Source organism: Carassius carassius, chromosome 46 (assembly GCF_963082965.1).
Source record: "Carassius carassius chromosome 46, fCarCar2.1, whole genome shotgun sequence".
NCBI lineage: Eukaryota > Metazoa > Chordata > Actinopteri > Cypriniformes > Cyprinidae > Carassius > Carassius carassius.
In genome coordinates this window covers 7,801,951-7,825,845 of record NC_081800.1, presented here as the reverse complement: position 1 = coordinate 7,825,845, position 23,895 = coordinate 7,801,951, and the positions used below count along the sequence as shown (strand labels likewise).

The 23,895-nt window shown below is 38.6% G+C and overlaps 1 protein-coding gene and 1 pseudogene across 1 annotated transcript; one reads left to right on the top strand and one right to left on the bottom strand.

Annotated features, from left to right (window-relative positions):
• Nucleotides 1–736: 736 nt before the first annotated feature.
• Nucleotides 737–15,676, bottom strand: LOC132128990 (exosome component 10-like; annotated as a pseudogene).
• Nucleotides 15,470–22,686, top strand: gss (glutathione synthetase). Its single transcript, XM_059540832.1, has 13 exons — nt 15,470–15,601; nt 16,011–16,149; nt 17,041–17,186; nt 17,583–17,658; nt 18,239–18,378; nt 18,507–18,623; nt 18,861–18,941; nt 19,322–19,399; nt 19,599–19,668; nt 19,781–19,975; nt 21,202–21,283; nt 21,371–21,560; nt 21,656–22,686. The coding sequence occupies exons 2-13, from the start codon at nt 16,021–16,023 to the stop codon at nt 21,777–21,779; spliced, it is 1,428 nt and encodes a 475-aa protein (XP_059396815.1). The 5' UTR covers nt 15,470–15,601; nt 16,011–16,020; the 3' UTR covers nt 21,780–22,686.
• The last annotated feature ends 1,209 nt before the right edge of the window (nt 22,687–23,895 follow it).

Genomic DNA, 23,895 nt, shown 5'->3' with positions numbered 1-23,895 from the left:
CCAGAGACTCCAAGAAGGCCGGGTACTCTGCACTGCCGTTCGGCCCGTAGGCACAAACGACAGTGAGAGACCTATCCCCGACCCGAAGGCGCAGGGAAGCGACCCTCTCGTTCACCGGGGTAAACTCCAACACATGGCAGCTGAGCTGGGGGGCTATAAGCAAACCCACACCAGCCCGCCGCCTCTCACCATGGGCAACTCCAGAGTGGTGAAGAGTCCATCCTCTCTCGAGGAGTGTGGTTCCAGAGCCCAAGCTGTGCGTAGAGGTGAGCCCGACTATCGCTAGTCGGAACCTCTCAACCTCACGCACAATCTCGGCCTCCTTCCCCGCCAGTGAGGTGACGTTCCACGTCCCTAGAGCTAGTTTCCGTGTCCAGGGATCGGGCTGTCGAGGCCCCCGTCTTCGACTGCTGCCCGATTTTCTAAGCACCGGCCCCTTACGGTCCCTCCTGGCCAGGCGCTCGCATACGAGCCCCAACCCCGGGCCTGGCTCCAGGGTGGGGCCCCGGCTGCGCCATACCGGGCGATGTCACGGTCCTATGATTTGATCTCTTCATAAGGGTTTTCTGAACCGCTCTTAGTCTGACCCGTCGCCTAGGACCTGTTTGCCTTGGGAGACCCTACCAGGGGCATATAGCCCCGGACAACATAGCTCCTAGGGTCATTCGGGTACTCAAACCCCTCCACCACGTTAAGGTGGCAGTTCAACGATTCATTTCTTCAATCTAGCTGTGTGTGTGTTACCGGTCAGATTTGGCAGGTACATAAGACATGCTCCTGCCACCCACAGCGGTTTTCTTCTATCCTTTTTGGTTTTTGAGAATCAAAATTGGTAAAAACAATCAGTGATCATGCACCGCTAACTCAAACCAAGCTGATATTTCTATAACAGTAAATGCTTGGCGTTTCAAAACAGGTTAATACCTTCTGCTTGGGTCCATGTGCTTGTCTGTTTGGATCAAACTGTGAACTCTCTTTTGATTTACCTGAGTGGAAAAAATACAAGCAATGAAGACGGTGTCCTGAAAACACCAACAGGAAAACTGCATATGAAGAACGACAGAGAGGCAGATGTCTCACCAGCGAATATTTAAACAATTTGACTGGCTGTAGTCAAAGGGTTTGAAGTTTTGTTCGGGAACTTCAGGCTCTTGAAAATTCTTCTTTTTCTGAACAGGTTTAGCTGACTGATCTGCCACCGATGTCTCGCTTTCAGTCTTTGAGACGTTAATGTTTGGTTTAAGACTCTCTTCACCAACATCACTGGCAGCTCTCACTCTTTTCTGTCCAGCTTGCTTTGCTTCCTAAAAACAAGATTGTCAAAACCTGTTAGTGTAAAATAAAGAAATAAACCAATACATCTTGTAAAGTTGGTGAGCTGAAGAGTACTCACCATTACTTGTTGCCGAACAGTGTGAACATCAGTGACTCCTGGTAGCTCAGTTTGGCTTTCTTTCGTTCCTCTTAAAGACCAATACAAACATTTACGCACAATTAAATTATCACAAATATGGTTTGATAAAACAGACTACACAGTTTCTATAGAACGGTATTGTTTGTACCTTGAGCTTTCTTGGCTTGTTCTTTACCTTGCCGTTTCTCCTGCACCTCCTTCCGCTGCTGGTTAATACTCTGTAATTTCCAGCGGTTTCTGATCTGTTTTAAAAAGAACAACAAAAATAGTCAATATAAGCTAGTTGTCAATACAACCTGAAGTTTGAGAAAGTTACTGGTCATCCAAACATTTCTGTCATTTAAACAAGCTGATATGGAGTTGGTGGGAAAGGGAGAGTTGTGTTGAGGAACTGATACAGAGCTGGGTGTCGTCTGCATAGCAGTGGAAGTTGAAACTGGGATGAAGGATAATGTTACCTAAAGGGAGCATATAGATGACAAAGAGTAAAGGCCCAAGAACCGAACCCTGAGGAACACCGTGAGAGACATGAGCAGTAGAGGGCTTAGCCTGGCGACAGCAATGTAATGCTGACATTTAGACAGGTAAGAAGTGAACCAAGATAAGGCAGTTCCAGAAATCTAACATTAAAATGTTAATGGAGCCTGAGTCAGCGGTCATAAGGAGGTCACTGACAACCTTAAGAAGTGCTGTCACAGTGCTGTGAAGAGTGCGAAAACCGGACTGGAAACATTCATAGAGGTTATGAGATGACAAATATGACTGATGTTGAGCAGCAACAACTTCGTCAAGTAGCTTTGAAAGAAGCGGAAGATTTGAGATTGGTCTGTAATTGGCCATATCAGAAGGGTCAAGTCCAGGCTTCTTTAAGACTGGTTTGACAGTTGCAGTTTTTAATTCAAGAGGAACAGCAGCAGTGCTGAGAAGCTGAGAAACGTGGATAAAATGTCTGAGTAGCTCTGAGATATAGGCAGGAGTTGGAGGGTCAAAATCAGTAAAAGAAGAACCAGATGGAAAATCAGAGGGGAAGTCATGTGAGTGGATAGGAGGCTACGTTGTTGGAAAGAGATATGCGATTTATTTTATTTTGGAAGTGTGAGAATGACTCATAGACACCTGTTGTCAAATGTACTGTCCAATGTAATATCACTGTTCTGTTAAGCTTTTTTCTTAATGTAAGGGTGTGGCCAAGAACAGGCAGGACAGGCAGTGAATAGATTGGATTTAATTCTCCCAAAATTAAATCATATACAGGGGCAGATATAATGAAAATAATTTCCAAAAATAAAGTCCATATAAAAATCAAAGACTTAAGATGGAAGTTAACTGAAACTAACAAAAATAAAACAAACTTAGAAAATAAATCTCCCCTGTTAACAAAAAACAAGCAAAACACTAAAGATCAGCAGATCATGATGTTACTATGGCTGGACAGATCTGACTCCTCTGATATTCACCACTGCAAGATATACTCTTTAGCCTCTACCAAACAAAAATAAAGGTAAATATCCAAAGAAAACTTTCCCCAGTTAACAATAATATTTACAACAAAATATACACTGTATCGTACCTGACATAAGGCAATCAAATATTTGAAGCACAGTACAAAAACTACTCCAAACAAACAAACCAAAATGAATCTGAATGAAACTAAATAAAAGATCCCCTCCGATTTGGATTACGATGGTACAGTCCAATTTCCTCCGGAACAGTACAAGTTTGGAGGCTAATGCCCCGCCTCTCCCTTTGTTTCCTGACACATGGAATGCGGCCGTTCACTCCATGGACCAGAAGAATCTATTAAATTAAACTTCAAAATAGACAAATTTAAATCATGGTAGAGTTTAAACTGTGAAGTGAGCTACGCACCCGTCACACTCTCCCCCACCTCCGGTTCCTCGCTCACATGGCGGGAAAGGAAGTCAGCAGTAAGGTTCTCTCTTCCTGGCCATCAGTTTCCACATATCTGTACTTCTCTTGCCTTCTCGATTTCCTTACTTTATCTAGACCAGCTTCCAGCTCAGCATCGAACAATGGAAGACTCTTAAAGGTTTCAGACTCATCCATAGACTGCCTAACCTGAGCTCGGGTCATCACCATACTACAAACAGAGTTACCAGGCAAAAGGTTCAACAGCAGAGGAAAGTCTTGCCCTAAAATCACCGGATATGGCAATTTTTCTACTACTCCCACTTTCAACAAATAAGATTGCTCTTGTACCACTACCTGCACTTTTACTGTAGGGTAAATCTGCTCCTCACCATGAATGCATCTAATGACAACACTACCTTCATTCTCGTCGGAATCCTTTGGCACCAACTGACTTTCCACCAATGTCTGCATACTAACAGTGTCTATTAATGCATTCACCTTTTTCCCATTCACTTCTACAGCAATAGTCAGGCTTTGCGGTGGATCAACTTTCCTACTGGTACAGAACATATTTGGGAAATCTTAACAGATAGCTTAGGATTGGCTTTTTATGCCCTTCCTGTCCACAATAGTAAATAGTAACAAATGGGCACCTGACTAGACTGAGGTAGAGGCCTAGAGAACTGACTATCTATAACCTTAGGCTTCTTACTAGAGGAATTAGATTTACCTTCACCTCGACCAAATGTTGACGAACTCCTATTTTCCCTATTCCCCCTTTGAGCAAAATACCAAACTTGGGAACGAGAACGAGCAGCTACAAAAACATCAGCCAAGGAAGCAGCCTGAACAGCTGTACTGGGGTTGTGTTCCCTTACCCATACTTGCAATTCTGGTGAAAGCATTCTCAAATACTGCTCTAAAATAATAACTTCCCCCACCTCCTCCACTGGTTTCTCCTTGGGCTGAACCCATTTTTCATAAAGTTCTCGAAGTCGTACATAAAGTTCTTTTGGAGTCTCACCAGGCTCAATCTCTAATGAGCGGAATCTTTGACGGTAAGTTTCAGGATTAATGGCATACTTGCTTAATATGGCCGATTTTACTTGGTCATAGTCCAACGTTTTTCCTCAATGTCCATGTGTACATAGGCCCTCCTAGCCTTACCAGTCAATAAGGGAACTAGCCGAAGGGCCCACTCACTTTTTACCCACTTACAGGCCAGAGCTATTCGTTCAAAAGTGGTGAGAAAATGTTCAATGTCATCCGAATCATGCAAGTTCTGCAACTTGGGCTCAATCATACCTCGAACAGGATCTGGAGCCACGGCCACTGAGGCATTGGACACATTCCCTGGCATCTCGGAAGGAAGATCAGGTCCTAACAAGCCTCCAGGATCAGGAGTAGTGCGAATATCCACTTCCTCCCTGAGAAGGTTAAGTTGATGCTGCATTGTTTTCCAGCGTTGCTCCTGCCGTGCTGCCTCCTGCTCCATTTGGGCCTCTTGTCGTTGCTGAAATGCTGAAATATTTTTTCGAAACATTTCTGCCAGGTCCTGCAAAGTCAATTGTCCAGGATCATCAGCCATCTGTGAAACTCCTCCAACTGCCGCTGGCTCATCCACCAACTCCTCCACCAACACTGCTTCATCTCGTTGCTTGAACTGTGACAGTTTCTTTGGAGCCATATTGCCCCTACTCAGCACTGTCCTTTACTGGCACGTCCCACCGCTGACACCATTTGTAAGGGTGTGGCCAAGAACAGGCAGGACAGGCAGTGAATAGATTGGATTTATTTCTCCCAAAATTAAATCATATACAGGGGCAGATATAATGAAAATAATTTCCAAAAATAAAGTCCATATAAAAATCAAAGACTTAAGATGGAAGTTAACTGAAACTAACAAAAATAAAACAAACTTAGAAAATAAATCTCCCCTGTTAACAAAAAACAAGCAAAACACTAAAGATCAGCAGATCATGGTGTTACTATGGCTGGACAGATCTGACTCCTCTGATATTCACCACTGCAAGATATACTCTTTAGCCTCTACCAAACAAAAATAAAGGTAAATATCCAAAGAAAACTTTCCCCAGTTAACAATAATATTTACAACAAAATATACACTGTATCGTACCTGACATAAGGCAATCAAATATTTGAAGCACAGTACAAAAACTACTCCAAACAAACAAACCAAAATGAATCTGAATGAAACTAAATAAAAGATCCCCTCCGATTTGGATTACGATGGTACAGTCCAATTTCCTCAGGAACAGTACAAGTTTGGAGGCTAATGCCCCGCCTCTCCCTTTGTTTCCTGACACATGGAATGCGGCCGTTCACTCCATGGACCAGAAGAATCTAGGACTCAGGTAGAGTTTAACAGCAAAAGAGAATATAAGTAGTGTGCACCCTTCTATATATTCAAACTTTAATAAACTGTTTACTCTTTAATAAACTTGATAACTTGTCCTGTGTTTATTTCTTATCCTGAGGGAATTTAAAAATAAAATAAACCCTATTAAATTTAACTTCAAAATAGACAAATTTAAATCATGGTAGAGTTTAAACTGTGAAGTGAGCTACGCACCCGTCACACTTAAGTTCAGTGTTAGTTTATTTGCATCAAACCAGCTCTTCATCTTTTGTAATTCATTTCCCACTGTATCTAAGAGTTGTTCCAGATTTTCTCCAGAACAGATTAAATTAGTATCATCAGCAAACAAAATGGTTTTCAGTGTTTTTGACACCTCCAATACATTATTAATATACAAGTTAAAGGGTTAGTTCACCCAAAAATGGTCCCAACACTGACCCCTGGGGGACCCCACGGGTAATTTTCTTTGACTTTAAAATATGGTTTTGCAGTTCAACATTGTCGTCGATTATGTAAGTAGCTATTTAACCAAGAAAGTGCAGTCCCACTAATTCCATATTTGTGTAATTTCATAATCAAGAAATTGTGGTCTACTGTATCAAATGCTTTCTTAAGATCCAAGAATATCGCTACTGCATATTTTTTTGTTCTAGTGCTGTGGTTATTTCTTCCACAAATTGAATAAGTGCATGTGAGGTTGTCCTATTAGTCCTGAAACCATGTTACTGATCACACAGTATATTATGTTTAGTAATGAAGTTATCGAGCCTTTTAGAGAATATTTTTTCTATATTATCTGGTTAGTTTGTTTTTATATATCTTATATTTATTTTCTGCTTCTTTTGTCCACTTCTTTAAAAATTCATTATTTAATACATTTTTCTTCTTACATGCATTTAATATTCCATTAGTTATCCACGGTTTGCATCAGATTTTCAGTTTTACTTCTTTCTTTACTACAGGACAGTTTTTTTTCATAAAGTGATGTTACAAGTGTCAAAAAAGCTTCAGTCGCGTTATCTACGTACACCTTTGTCTTGTTTCATCAAATCCTCTTTGAATATATTGATGTTTTCTTGGGTTCTGTGTCGGGTCATTGTGTATATTTTGTTGTCTTTCCTGGTTTCCTATGTATGTTTGCAAAAACTGGCAGATGGTCACTGACGTCTTTTATTATTAGACCACTTTCAACTTCATAGTCAATAATGTTGGTAAATGTGTTATCAATTAATGTAGCACTATTGTAATTCTGGTTGGTGGAGTGATTGAGGGATACAAAGCGGTACTATAAATCAAATTAATGATCTCTGTAGTTTTGTTGTGTTCTTGTGGGTTAAGCAAATCAATATTGAAGTCTCCGCAGATAAAAAAACAAACATTTTTTTGTTATTGCTGTTACTAAATATTTCAGCTTAAACATAATACAAGCATGTCGTAAAGGAAAAATGCTAAACAAAAAAAATGTTAAGAACGATTTAAAACCATCAAAACTGGAGACATTATTTTGCTATAAGAAAATGAAAACTGCACAAAAAATAGTATATAATATGTAAAGAAAAAAAAGGTAAATTAAAAGAAATGGCAAATAAACTAAGTTTAAAATGAAGTTTAAATGTCATTTTATATATTTCTTAAGTAAAAATTATTATTATACAATATTATATAAAGGTACTAAATAGATTTATTAAAATGTATATATATAAAAATATAATTTTTATATAAAGGGATCTGAAAATAAAACTCCTGGTTTGGTTGGAGTTTCTAAACACATAAGTGGATAAAATATCCATATGGTTTTAAAATATCACAAAAGCAATTGTCTCGTGAGGTCTGCACGACATCTAGACCTACCAAAGGAGGAACGGTCCAGGAAATAACTTTCAGACGAGCAGGAGGTGTCGTGCGGTCCGAATAAAGTAGGCTGTGGCTAGAAGACAACAGCAAAACGGGCAATTCAGAGTAAACTCAAAAATACAGCAGCTCCTGCCAGTTTGGATCCACAGAAAAACGCTGAACACATCGGTCAACACACCGTTCTTTTAGGAGTCACTGATTTCCACTTTTCAGCTAGTACCTCTGCCTGAAGAGACACCACTATTAGTCAATACTGATTTTATACGGCACAAATGATATAACAGAAGTGAAACGAGAAGCACACACCTTGAGTAAAGGAGTCTCTCGAGCCTGTTTGAGAAGCTGATGAAGCTCATTGATCTGTGGTGGAGTGGGGTTACAGCACGCCATGATGCCCTGAGGCTCCCTAGAGAGGGAACCACACGTGTGTTTAGATCTCACAGCCTTTACAAGAATAAAGCATTTCAAAGAGGATTTCAAAGGCACTAGTCAACTCAAACAATGGCTTGTTCAGAAGATGTCTACAGACCAACATTTTTAGTTAGTAATCTGGCCCATCCTGATAAATGATCATCAGAAAACACTGTGTTGAGGTTAGACAGTCAAACTACTGCGCAAAAGATTTTTGAAAAAAGTCTCATCAAGGCTGCATTTTTTTGATAAGAATATTAGTAATGTGAAATATTACTACTGTATAAAATAACTGATTAGTACACTTCAATATATTATAAATTGTGTTCCTGTAGCTCAAGTGGTAGAGCATTGTGTTAGCATGCGCAAGGTTGTGGGTTCGAATCCCAGGGAACACATGTTAGGAAAAATTGTTAGCCTGAATGCAAAATAAGTCACTTTGGATAAAAGCGTCTGCTAAATGCATAAATTTAATTAAATTTTAATTTAAAATGGAATGTATTCCTGTGATCAAAGCTGAATTTCCAGCATCATAACTCCAGTTTTCAGTGTCACGTGATCTTTCAGAAATCATTATTCACTGATTTGGTTCAATATTATCAATGTTAAAAACAGTTCATATTTTTGTGGAAATCTTTATTTATGATGCTTTGAATAATAAAAAGTTCAAAAGAATTCAAAGCAAGCAGCATTTGCTTGAAAATGGAAATATTCTGTAATATTATAAATATCTTTACAGTCACTTCTGATCCATTTAACACAACTGGCAGAAACAGCCCGTTTCATAAGAAAGATGAAAACGCTCAAAACTACAACTTATTTTAGAGAAACACCTTGAAAAAAAACAACTAAATTTCAGATATGGGCTCTATAAAACTTACTTTGGAAGCTCCTCGACGATCTTCATCATCGTGTGGTTTGGTAAGACATATCTGTGGAGGAACAACACTCATGAATCATACTAATACACAATAAGTAGGGATCTGTGAGCGCACACATGCAGAGAGACGGTTTGGAGCGTCACCCAGTGCTCTCATCTTCCTCCCGTCCCAGTTTATCTCTCCAGGCGTACAGCAGTCTGAAAGCTGCCAGCTGCTGTGTGTTGAAGCTCCTCTTCTGCTTACGGTACAGCTCCATGTACGAGTCCTCCGTAAAAATAGGCTTCACGTATTTCTAAAGAGAAACACACAAGCATTGTATAAATACAACCAACCACTTGGAAGAGCGGGATTAGTTGGCATGAAGAAAGCGGTCCGTACCTTGAGCGAGAGGTCTCTGCTCTTAGCCCAGACCTGCTGAATGAGGGTGGGCTGGCTGTTACCCGTGTCATACAGGTCAGCTCGGACTCGATCGTACACGTACAGAAGGTAGTGAGTGTCAGCCGGAGCGTACTTCAACATCTCATCCGGCAACGGTCTACAGACACACAACACACACTAATATTCCCACAATGACTGCTACAGCCATCAGACGAACAGACAAATCAGGACTTGAGTTCATTTGGTCTTACCGTATCCTCCAGTCTGCCAGCTGCTAGCGTTTATCAGAGTTCACACTGCAGTAGACTTTCAGGAGATGGTCAAGGGAGTTTCGGCCGAGGTTTAGGCAGCGTGCAGCAAGATGGGTGTCGAACATGTTGACCACATAAAGACCAAAGTCCTTCTGCAGCCACTCGATGTCAGAGTCGGCCCTGTGAAACACCTGCAGGAGCAACACGTGATGATGCATGCAACAGACAACGTGAACCACAGCAATCATCACATGGCATTCACAGCACATTTGGATAAGACACATGTCTTTGGTGTGAGAGACCCGGGTTTGAATCCACTGTAAGACACCAATGTGTCCCTGAGCAAGACACTCAACTCCTCCAGAGGCATGCGACCTCTGACATATATAGCAATTGTAAGTCGCTTTGGATGTCAGCTAAATGTAATGTAATAACTGCGACACCATTATAATTTTAATCTTTATATTTTCGTTTTCATTTTAGTAAGTTTTAGTAATTATATTGAGTGTTTTTGTAATTTTTATAAGTTTTTTTTTTTTAATGTCTATATAATTTATTTATTTTAGTATTACCTTATAGTTAAATATTTATATTTAGAAAGAGTTAGTATTTGCAGAGTTGGCCCTTCTTTTTCCAGGAAGGTTTTTTTTGGGATTAAGATAATTTTCATGGCAAAGAAGGACTATGCAATTCATCTGATCACTCTTCATAACATTCTGGAGTATATGCAAATTGCTATTATAAAAACTTAAGCAGCAACTTTTCCAATTTCCAATATCTATGTAATTCTCAAAACTTTTGGCCACGACTGTACACACACACACATATATACAGTGGGGAAAATAAGTATTTAGTCAGACACCAATTGTGCAAGTTCTCCCATTTAAAAAGATGAGAGAGGCCTGTAATTTTCATCATAGGTACACTTCAACTATGAGAGACAAAATGTTAAAAAAAATCCAGAAAATCACATTGTAGGATTTTTAATGAATTTATTTGCAAATTATGGTGGAAAATACGCATTTGGTCACCTACAAACAAGCAAGATTTCTGGTTCTCACAGACCTGTAACAAGTTCTTTAAGAGGCTCCTCTGTCCTCCACTTGTTATCAGTATAAAAGACACCTGTCCACAACCTCAAACAGTCACAATCCAAACTCTACTATGGGCGAGACCAAAGAGCTGTCAAAGGTCACCTGAAACACAGTTGTAGACCTGCACCAGGCTGGGAAGACTGAATCTGCAATAGGTAAGCAGCCTGGCGTGAAGAAATCAACTGTGACAATCACTACCATCAGTAACACACTACGCCGCCAGGGACTCAAATCCTGCAGTGCCAGACGTGTCCCCCTGCTTAAACCAGTACATGTCTGAAGTTTGCTAGAGAGCATTTTGATGATCCAGAAGAGGATTGGGACAATGTCATATGGTCAGATGAAACCAAAATATAACTTTTGGGTAAAAACTCAACTTGTCGTGTTTGGAGGAGAAAGAATGCTGAGTTGCATCCAAAGAACACCATACCTACTGTGAAGCATGAGGGTCATGCATCATGCTTCGGGGCTGTTTTTCTGCAAAGGGACCTGCACGACTGATCCGTGTAAAGGAAAGAATGAATGGGGCCATGTATCGTGAGATTTTGAGTGGAAACCTCCTTCCATCAGCAAGGGCCATGAAGATGAAACATGGCTGGGTCTTTCAGCATGACAATGATCCCAAACACACTGCCTGGGTAATGAAGAAGTGGATTCGTAAGAAACATTTCAAGGTCCTGGAGTGCCCTAGCCAGACTCCAGATCTCAACCCCATAGAAAATCTTTGGAGCGAGTTGAAAGTCTGTGTTGCCCAAAAACATCACTGGTCTAGAGGAGATCTGCATGGAGGATAAAACCTTGTGAAGACTTACAGAAAATGTTTGACCTCTGTCATCGCCAACAAAGGGTATATATCAAAGTATTGAGATAAACTTTCATTATTGACCAAATAATTTCCACCTTAATTTGCAAATAAAATCATTAAAAATCCTACAATGTGATTTTCTTTTTACATTTTGTCTCTCATAGTTGAAGTGTACCTATGATGAAAATTACAGGCCTCTCTCATCTTTTTAAATGGGAGAACTTGCACAATTGGTGTCTGACTAAATACTTATTTTCTCCACTGTATATATACACACACACACATTTTATTTATTTTTTTAATAAATATATATTATTTCTCTTTTAAATATTGTCTGGACCTCCAGATACTGTACTTCTACAAAATAATAGCATTATCCATATGCAAGAAGCAGTCCACAATGGCAGTGAAAAACAAAGGATATATGCTGCTAACAGTGTGGCTATCTCAACACACTCACATGATGACAGAGGTTTAACTGCATTGAGTTTGATGAATATTTTGGAGACAAACACTATAGAAGCATTCTATATATATTATAAACATGCTCTGCTGCTAAAACCATGCTCATAAGGTCATGCTCGACCTCTTTAAAGCCGGGTGGATTCTGATTGGCTGAAACCTTTTTTCTTTTTTTTTATGTTTAAATCAATTATCAGCTGTGTTGTGGACTTCCCTAGTCTCTTAAAGCTAGAACAATTAATAATACTTAATAACTACCGCTACTGTCCTCTGTGTGAATGGGTGTTAGAGACAGACAGAAGGCAGAAGCCCTGACTCGTACCACTTTCTCAAGGATGGCATCGTTTGAGTCCACCACCAGGTCAAACCTGTCCTCCAGCCTGGTCAGTCTGTTCCTGTCTCTCATGTGAGACCGACAGCCATGATACTACATGATCTGAGTCATACTGTCAGAGAAACACACATATTAGTACAAGAAGTCTGCAGTTACAACACAATCAACTGAAATAGACTCAGACTGACATCTTTATCTGCTGTGAAACTAAAGGCATTTAGTCATGAGCCCAAGCAGAAGTAATGTTTTGAACTCTAGACACAGTTGTAAAGCCCTAAAAATTAAAAAAAGAAAGAAATGTAGGAATTTTATTGAGTATGATATAACAGGAATCATTTCTGTATCTAATTTCTACAATTTACAACCACTCAATTACATTTTAATAGCAATAAAATCATTTTACCTAAATATGCTTGTGTTGCTTTCCAGAACAAATGTCTAAAGATTCAGTAATCAAGAGGCATTTACTTGAGAAGCACAATGACACAAGTCTTGTTTTCGGTCAAACTGATTAAAATTAAGTGAGATTATGAGTAAAAAAACATAAGATATTTGTTCGTTTTAGACAAATAATTTGATTAAATTTCTCAGAAAAAGGACTTCATATTGCATCTCAAGCACATGTACGTTGATTTAAGAATGTTTATGCATTTGTATTGAAAAACAAGAAAAGGAAAAACTTCTTAAGAAGACAATTTTTAGCAAAGCATGAAACATGAAATGCCTTATTGTATAACTTAATGTCTTTATTAATTTAAGACTTTGCTCTGATTTTTTAACGCTTTAATTTGTAGAAAAGCTCATTAAAAACGGCAGAAACTCTTAAAACATCTCTTTAGGATTTTTTTTTTAGGATCCCTGAACCCATGCATGAAATTTCAGATTGATCTACTGTGTGATTTATATCACATCTGTTCGTCTAAATATAATAATAACTAGCTCCTAAATATGTTTTCTAACACGTGTCAAGGTAGACTTTTAAGCGACAGGAGTACTGCGGGACACATTATACCCCCGTGGTATTATCATGGATCAGTACTGTAGTAAGAGTGTTTCACCAGAGTAAGAGTCTGTCTCCCTGTGAGGAGCAGTACTGCTGGAAGGAAGGGAAGCAGCGGTACAGGTCAAACTCATCCCCGGCTGCTGAAAGAGCTGCAGACGATTCCATGGCAGAGACCACCGCTGCCAGACCGTGCTGTCAAACACACACCAGCGAACAGCACTTTAACATCTCTAGCGTCACTGCGCGTGCGCACACGTGTGTTTACAGCTACTACAGCACTGAGAACGACATTCACACATCCAAACGATACACCGACCTTGACAAACGCATCGGCATCCTTAAATCCCCGACAAAACTCCGATTCCTTCTCTGTCTCTTCAGTTGGTGAAGAAAGATCATTCAGTTCGAGGAGGCAGCCATATCGAAAACAGCAGATCGCGGAAACCGCACCCTCGCGAGAACAGCTCTTCTTCTTTGACAGCACGCGTGTGGACGTTAGCCAACATCGCCACCTGGAGGACACTTCTGTTACAGTGGGCAACTATGAAACAAACGTTTAAAAGGAGCCCATTTAGTTTTTAAAGAAATTAAACTGCATCCGACTAAAGATGTGGAAGCAAATGTTGACATGACATGATAAAGACATGATAATTTCCATATTTCATTATTACATTAATAATTCAGCGTACATACATACATACTACATGTATGTATGTATTTATATCGGTATATATGTTAGACTTGATACCATAAATATTTTTTGAGACAGCCAAGGCTGTAATATAATGGTTTCAGGAATTAAAGATTCACAGTGGTGGAATCTGTGGGAAAAAGGTCCATAGTTTGCATCACAGGATATTACTGTATAATTATTTTACATTTCTAATGCAAAACAGTTGTTCAATAATTACTAATAAGAATGATAATTTCAAATAATTCATTGTCTAGCTACACCCCATTAATATATTTTTAATAAAGTTCAGTAGCGATATTGATACAAATTGTTTCTTCTTTTTATTGAACTTTCAAAATTAAAGAATTAACCATCAAGTTCATATTTCTCACATTTACACGTTTTGTAAGTACAAATTGAAACACAATTTAAATAATATTAAAAATCGATGGGAAAAAAAGTTTGCTCAATCACGTATCATCAGCCTTGAAAATGAGCAAAATTGAGTTGAGTTACTTCATTCGGTTTGATGAATATGAAATTTTCTTAATAACAAAAAAAAAAAAATCAATAGGCTAAGAAATATTTTTATTTAAGAAAACTCACTTATATTATTATTATTATTATTATTATTATTATTATTATTTATTATTATTAATGCCAAAACACTTAATAAGCCTTTAACCACAACAACCTAAAAAAACAATAGAGGACAAAATACAAAAAAATAATTCAGGATAAAAAAGTAAAAAAAGTTTTTTTTAAATAAACGAATAAATAAATCAAAGAACAAACAAATAAATAACATAAACCAGAGGGGGAAATTATACAAGGTTAAACATCGAAAGAATTTTTTTGACTTTTGAATGACTTTTTGTTTTTATGCCCATCAAAGATAAAATGTAAGAATTATAGTCAACCAGAAAAATGTACAGTACTGGGTTCTTACCCAAAAAAGTACACTTATGAATAAAACATTTGCCTAGTATAATAAAAAGATTAACAATATATTGAATACAAAAGTTAGAGTTATAATAAAAGAAAAAAATATCAAAAGTATTAATAGATATTCTAACATTTGTTTTATCTGAGAGATAGGTTCATAACTCATTCCAAAACGATTTAAGACAAACACATTCACAAAAAAGATGAACAATGGTCTCTTCTATAACACAGAAAGTACATTATTTTCAATATTTTTAATATACGTATTAAGTACACTATTACAAGGGTAGCATCTATGTAATATTTTAAATGTGACTTCTTTTATTTTGTTTGTTAATAAATATTTGTGTGAAAGACACCAAGCGACACATATACATCATACAATGCCATACATTTAAAAGAAGACGCTGGAATAGATTTTCTGTTGATATGATTTCGCACAAAGCGAAACATATAATTTTATTATCTAGAATGGCATTAAATACAGTGTTGTATTCTTTTAACGAAGCACCAAAATTAAAGAAATTTCCCGGAAAATTCTGAAAAGGAATATAGCTGACCAAGCTCACTTATATTAATGTAAGGAAGTAAAACAGATGTATGATGCTGCGCGCGCACGTGGACAGCGGCGTCATCAGCGTTCTGTTCACTGATTGGATATCGTCAGTGAATGAGCCATTGATGCGAACAGCTCTGTACGTCAGTGAGCACGTCTGACTCTGAAAGCGTCTCATGTGAGTGTCGATCTGATCTGATCTCAGCCCGAGCTCTAAGCCCCTTAATATCACACAGTCTCACTGTAAAAGAGGACTCCAGGAGCCACGAGAGCGACCGAAACGCGCAGGTAGGTCACAATAACTCGACACGAGGCGGTGTTGACATGTTTGTAGCTGTGCTCCAGTGTATTGTGCAGTGTCATGATGAGTGCACACTCTGCTGTCCTCTTCACATCACTCCAGCGTCTCATGTGATGTCACTGACCCTGTCTCATTCATCTGTGACCCTGCTTTAAGTCCTAATCTAGTCACTTCCGTTTTCACAGCAGCACAGAGTCCGAGGAATCTCATTTGTGGCTATGTAACTTACATGCTTTTTTGTGAACGCAGAAGTGTAATACTACAAAGTTGATATAATCGTTTAATAACACAATCTGCAGTACAAAAAAATCATGTGTCTTAAAATCCATATGTCTAGTAATTGTCAGGCTGTGCATGAAGCTTAATGACTACACATGTGTTTTCTTCTCATTTTAGATTTCCTGCCATGTCTGTGAAACGAGAGGATGTCCTGAAAGATGAACATCTGATCAAAGATATAGAGGAGATCGCAAAAGACACCGCACTTCTACACGGGGTGTTGATGCGCACCAAAGAGACCCCAAACTCTCCTGATGTAAGAGCACATCACTCTTTCAGGTGTCAAGAAGAAACGTCCCATTAACAAGCACTGCGAAGCCCACCAGGAGCAGTTTTTGTTTTGTTTTGGGAAACCCATTTATATTCCTGTGTAATATTTATCATGAATATATTACTTAATGTATAATGTAAAATTTTCCTCTAAAATTATAGCAGAAGTTTGATAGAAGTTCAATATAATGTTTATGCACTATGCAAATTATAACCAGTGGCACTGGGGCCAATGCGAATGAAAAACACTTCTCTGTGATTTAAACTAGTTTAAAGTCAGATGAAACAGCGCAGACATGAAAAACATGAGTTTTGTGCATTTGTATTGTACTAAATGTCTTTGGGCTTTTTCCCCCCATAACAAATACTATAGAAACAAAATATTACATTTTTACCACGGTGGTGAGAGGCAGCGCATGGTTTTACCTGTGATTAACAAGTTGACATTTATCAGAAATTGCTAGTACCTTTCACAAATAATTAGAAATAAACCACTAGTAACATATTGAATTAAATATAATTCTTTAAATAGAAAGCCAAAAATCTTTTATTCACAGCTTTATTTTACAGCGTACCCTACAGATCTATGACGTCTAACCTAAACTCTTGGATCGCCGTTATTCAAAATAAATACAGGCAAAAATGATTCCAGATCAGTATTGTGATTGAAACACTAGCAGTCATCTAGTCACAGAGATGCAGTTAATACACAGTCATGACTGGAATTCTGTCTGTCCTGGGGTCATCTTTTGTTTCTGGATTATGGAGAGTTAGTTCTGCCCCGCTGAGTCAACACTGGGCACAAACCCGTGGCTCACAGACTCAGGAGGGTTTTGGTCGTGTATATTCATGTCGAGTAACATCTGTTTGTTGACAGGTGGTGAGTTATGCACCGTTCACGTTGTTTCCCACGCCGGTGCCCACAGCTCTGTTTCAGCAGGCTCTGGCAGTACAGACACATTTCAACCGCTTGGTGGACCGGGTCAGCCAGAATCACTCCTTCCTAGAGGAAACTCTGGCCAGGTGTGACATGACTGACTCTATTGAATAACAAGTTGAGGACATTAAGTGTCCTATTTCTTATTGCCTAATTTTGTTCATTTGAATATTGAAATGTGCCATTTTTATGTTACAAATTCAGTCTCCTATCCCAGATTCGTATGCAGAGATGATAAAAACATTCCTCTAATTGTTTGAAAATCCCACACAGTATGTCACTCTAACACTGCATATGGCATGAGTTTGGGGCGGGGCTATCTGTCTGTCCAACCAATGGGAGATAGTTTGGGAAACTGCTATTCCATCAGTATTTTTGCAGTTCCATCTAGTGGCACCAGAATTACACACTTGACCTTTAATTCAAACTTTAATCATTTTGGTGTGGTCTGATTCTGATGATTTTTTCCCTTGCTTTAACAGCACCATCAGAGTTGACAGTTTTACAGCTAGACTTTTCAACATATACAAACAAGTTCAACAGGAACCTCGGCCCCAGGTATGTCGTTTCTTTATTATTTAAAAATGGCACGTTACACATTAGTTTGGAACATTTGTCCATGTTCTGTTGGACACTACCGTTCAAATGATTTTTAAAGAAAGTCAGTTTTTTTATTCAGCAAGTTAGAATTTGAAAGTAAAGACATATTGTTACGAAAGATTTCGATTTATTTCAAATAAATGCTGTTCTTTTAAAGTTTCTATTCACCAAAGAATCCTGAAAAAATGTCAGTTTCCACTAAAATATGAAGCAGCACAGCTGTTTTCAACACTGATAATACGAAATGGTTCAGATCAGCACATGAGAATGATTTCTGAGGGATCATGTGACACAAGTAATGCAGTAATTCAGCTCTGACATCACAGGAATAAATGACAATAAAAACAGCTATTTTAAAGTCTATTACACATATAGGAGACTTCTTTCAAAAATATTGTAATAGAATCTTACAGACCATAAACTTTTGATCGGTTTTGTACATGTACAGTATCTTTTACAGTATGTTCAGATGACTCCTATAACTGTAATATTAATGCTATTGTGTAGATTATGAAGATACATTTATTTCTTCCCCAAGTCAGTAGTGCTGGGCTTGAATCGCTCAGACTACATGCTGGACCAGAGTCCAGACGGTGGGACGTCTCTAAAGCAGATTGAAATCAACACTATTGCTGCAAGTTTTGGTGGTCTTGCTTCACGGACACCGGATGTCCATCGGTAAGTCTGAGCTACACGGTCAGTTTAAAGCTCCAGACTGCACTGGTTCATCACTGAAGCACTGTATGAGGTTTAGTATATAAAGGTTAAGGTCAGTGCTGTGACACGCTGTTTCTCGTTCCTGTAAGGCACATTCTGAAGGTGGCAAACCTGCCCGAGGAGTCTCATAATGTGCTCGACAACAACCCAGCAGCAGGTCTGGCCAGGGGTTTGGCCCAGGCCTGGGAGCTCTATGGATCTGAAAGGTGTGTTATAAAATGTCTTGTGCTCTGATTTTGACAAAGCTGGATTTTCAGAAATTATTGAAATACGCTGATTTGATGCTCAAGAAACATTTCTGATTATTCAGAATCAGAGACTTTTGAACTGTAGTGTGCTTACACACTGAAAGGAGTTGCTGTCACTTTCATGCTTTATAAATGTTTACTTTGTAATCGAAATGATAAAGTGATCACTTCTTTGTCTGATGCTTTCCCTTACAGGGCAGTGGTCATGTTTCTGGTTGAAGACGTTCAGAGGAATATTTATGACCATCGATATGTAGAGAATGAGCTGTGGAAAAGGTACAGGAAGTAGTAGTTTTGCTGTAATCAGGATTCAGTGTCTACTCACATTAACTACTATGTAATTACTACTGCTACTACAAGCATGATCAACATGTAATTCTGCTTGTTACAATGTAATTATACATTTAAGTACTGAGTAATATTAATTAACTACATGTACTTACTATATGGTTAGGGAGTTAGTTACAGGAATTATGCATAATTAATTGTTATCATAATGGTAAGTACATGTACAAGGACACCTTAAAATAAAGTGTTACCTAATTCTGTAATTAATAACGCATCCTTATTAGTGCTGTTTGTGAAGCAGAGTATCTTTTTTTCACCAAGTGCTAACAGGGACTGAAGTGATGATCTGTTGTACTGTTTATGTGCAGAAATATTCCTGTAATAAGAAGACAGTTTGAAGACGTTTGCAGAACTGGATCCCTAGATGAGAGCAGGAGGCTCTTTGTGTGAGTGCTTATGATTTACACATTTCCCATCTGTGTAACACACTAACATTAGCATTGGAGAACAGCAATGTTCAGTCATTAAAACACAGTTACCTGACTATTTTTGTCCAACTAGTTCCATATAGATTGAAATTTAGTCACGACTTTACACATCTCAGTAAAGGCCTTTTTTTTTTCATTTTTTCAATGCAACCTGCAGAGATGGTCGTGAGATCGCCATTGTCTACTTCCGTAATGGATACATGCCCCAAAACTACACCTCAGAGAAGGTGAGGACACTTATTTTCTTTTGTGTCCCATAGTAAAAAAAGATTCTTGTCAGAAATGATCAGTTTTAGTTGTTTTGTGGGAATGAAACTCATAAACTGATGCATGTTTCAGAGCTGGGAGGCCCGTCTGATGATGGAGCGCTCTCTGGCTGTCAAGTGTCCAGACATCAGTACCCATCTTGCCGGGACTAAGAAGGTGCAGCAGGAATTGGCCCGGCCAGGGGTTCTGGAGCGCTTCTTCCCTGACGAACCTGAAACAATTGCTCAGATTCGGGCCACTTTCGCTGGACTGTACACCCTAGACATGGTAGAGGAGCAACACTGAAAACTGGGGTGCTGAATCCTGCTTGAACAGATATACCCTACGATTAGATTTAACTCTAGTGAAGCACTCGAACCAAACACTTGAGGTTACACAGGAATCAGCGTAATAAAGGCCTTGTCCACACTAATACGTTTTCATTTGAAAACGCATCTTTTTCTCTCCGTTTTGGCCTTACGTCCACACTGAGACTGTGTTTTAATCAAGGAAAGCTGATCTTTTTGAAAACACTCTCCAAAGTGGATCAATTTGAAAATGGCGTTTCCGCGTCGTAGTGTAATTTTAGTCATCTGACACGTTATACCAATAGATATCGGTTTATACTGGTATTGTGCATGTTATGTGCTATGCACTTTCACACAATTGCTACAGACGTGTTACTTTGTACATTCTTCATTTACTAAAGTTACAAAACAATGTGAAAACCGTTTGGTGGGAGAGATGAAAACCTTTGAATGAAGCCCTTATATGGAAATGGTTTGTTGCTCTTATTTAAATTACTAGCCTCTGGCACGCAGTCATTCATTTAAAATACACCAAATTAATTAATATTAGAGCAAGATTAAGAAGAAATAAATGTGAGTACGCATGTGTTGTAAATAAGGTGAACATTTTAGGTGAGAAATGTTCTTGTTTAAATACCTAGTTTAGTCATGAAACTCTAGATGGCGCAGGCTGATAGATAACTTAACATGCAGTCTGCTAGTAATCGCATCGTTTACTTCATGGCACAACACGACTGGCTACAGTTGATTCTGCAGCCAGGGAGATTACTTGAACCATATTTAAGCAATCTGGTTCAGTGTTCGCTCTAAGCTACTCCTGCCTTACACCATCAGAAACCCTCCACCTCCTCCAGCTCCGCCTGTCTAGATCTCCTTTGGGATTTATATACTATATCTTATATGCTCTCTGTGACATGTCTTTATATCTATTGACAATAGCAATTGTAGCATTATGTATTTTGCTAATTATTATTTTATTAGAATCATTTCCATTTTCATTTTTAATTTGTTTTATTGTATGATCACCTTGGTAGGACACTAAACGTTCAGAAAGGCTGAACGTCATAAGCAGGATTGAGCACCGCTGTGAATATTTATCTTTATATATATATATATATATATATATATATATATACATATATATATATATATATATATATACTTTTTTTTAAATGGATTTTCAATGGTCAACCTGTCTTTCCACAGGGAGAAGAAGGTGATAAAACCGTAGCAATGGCTTTGGCCAATCCTGATCAGTACGTGCTGAAACCTCAGAGAGAGGGAGGTGGTGAGTAGTCCCACGTCGAGTCCTGTGTTGTGTTCACACATATACATCACAAACACTTGCTCAAAGATTTCCTACGGTATGCCACAGGTAACAACATTTACGGCAGTGAGATCTGTGAAGTGCTGGAGAACCTGAAGAACTCCACTGAGAGGACGGCTTACATCCTGATGGACAAGATCCAGCCCATCCCGGTCCAGAACTACCTGCTCAGGCCCGGAGCTCCTCTGAGACTGAACTCCTGTCTGAGTGAGCTGGGCGTATTTGGGGCGTATGTCAGGTGGGATAATTGTTAAAAGTTCCTCTGCTTTTATTTTACAAGCATCTTAAAGTTTCCTATGTTACAGCAAATGACTGCAACTTTTTCACACACAGGAAAGGCAAAGACACGGTGTTGAATGAGTGCGTGGGCCACCTGCTGAGGACCAAGAGCTCAGAGCATGCTGATGGGGGCGTGGCTGCAGGAGTAGCAGTACTGGACAACCCACTGCTGGTGTGAACTACAGCACCACCTACTGGACCGGAGGACGATGACACACAGCTGACATCAGGGGAATGGGATTCATTTTTTACCTGGCATCTGTTTTATCAAAGGTTTAGTGTGTTGAGTAAACTATGGGGAACACTTATGACTGAACTGCTCGTTCGTGCACATGTTTTAAACCTCATTCAATCTGTTGAAGTGTATGAGAAGTAGCCATTGAAGTTTCGAAAATTCAAATCGATTTTTTATTACGTTTCCTTTTTTCAGCTACTTTAATTGCTAACCGATGATCAGAATATAGTTGAATGACTATCATCATGATTAGTGTTTATATACATAAATAAGCATCAAATCATCATATTAGAATGATTTCTGAAGGATCATGTGACTCTGAAGACTGGAGTAATGACTAAATCTAGCGTTATGTCACAGGAATAAATCACGTTAAAATATTCAAAAATATATTAAAATAGAAAATGATTTATGTTATATTAATTGTAATACTGCTGTACAATATTACTGTTTTACTGTATTTTTGATTCAATAAATGTGACACAAACGCAAAACTTGTGAACGTTAGTGTATATTAACACTGGAAACATTGTAATTTCAGTGAAATGTAAAAAGATGTTGTACTGAAGATTATTTTCTAGACCTGCGATAACACGCTTAAAAAAAAAAACTAAACCTGCACAAATAAAGAAGAAATCAAACACCGTTCTGAAATCCATGTTTATTCCAAGCTCCACATTACAGCCACAGAAATCACACTCATCACCAACCAACCAAAGTCAACACCAAAAACACCTCTCGTTCATTCACTCAACACGTCACTGTCAACTTCTGAAAAACTATAATGGTTCCAATAAAGCAAGATAGTACGAAGATGATACATGACATGCATCAAATTTCAACCAATGAAGAACAATGAAAAGAAAAAGAAATTACCTCAACAGTTAAACAAGGCCAAAAGAGTTGTTCTGAAAAAATAATCTGTATTGAATAGTGGGATTATTATGATGCTTTTGAACACGGAAACATCCCAAAATGTTACAAAGAAAGAATGTGGAGGTTTTTTTTTTTTTTTACACATTTTCTTGGGTGTTTAGCTTAATATCCTGGCTGAAAAGCAACAGGCAATCAGTGAAGTTCGAATAATGGGGAAGAGATAGACAAAGGCTTATACGAACTAACGTAAAATCATCTATCGGAATGTGCAGGGCAGAATAACGCAATGATCCACATAGTAACGTCCCTCCTGCCTCACAATAGTACATACTCCATGATGTACACAAAACAATGAAAAGGCATCAATGCAAGCGCCAACTGAACATGAAAACTAAAGAAAAACACTGAGTGGTTCTAACGACTTGATATGAAAGAAAACTAAAGAAAATTGTGTGAGACAGCCGATAAAACGAACTCAGATTGCAGGCGTTTCATTTAGTAGATTTTACATTCGTTGATGCTTCTTTTTCCCGTTTCCCCAAAATATACAATGAATATATATATACACGTTATATTCACTACAGTGAACTTTAAAAACAAAAAGGCATCCTCGTATGGATTTAATATATCAAAGCCATGAAATTGATGAAGGTATTTAAAGCGACACTGTCTGACCACCTGATGCCTAAAGATCCAAATCTTCCCTTGACTCTGTTCCTATGAAGACAAACACAATGCTGAACATAGGAAACCATCTTTATTTGAAATCAAGACAGTGACGTTCCCTAGAAACCAGCCTGGATGATAGTCACCTGCAGTCACATGACCGATGTCACGCACTGCGAAGCCCAAACCAACACATCGCCGCAAAGTACCGCCTCGTAAGCTTATAGTAGCAGGGTCACAGGATTGACCCCATCCCTGACCCGAAGAGAGAATCACGGCGGTCAGTCGACAGACAACCATTAAGCATTTGCTTTTTAAAAACTTCAAATTCTGTGTAAAAAAGGTACATAAAAATATACGTTTTGTGCAGTACAAGTTAGTGCAATTGGATTCTTTCCCTCTTGTTCTTCTCATTGGCACTTAGTGAAAGTTATGATCATGAGAGGGACGCTCTTTCCTTTCTGACCTCTGGGAAAGAGGAGACAAAGCTGCTCTAAGCTGTGATTGGACAATATAT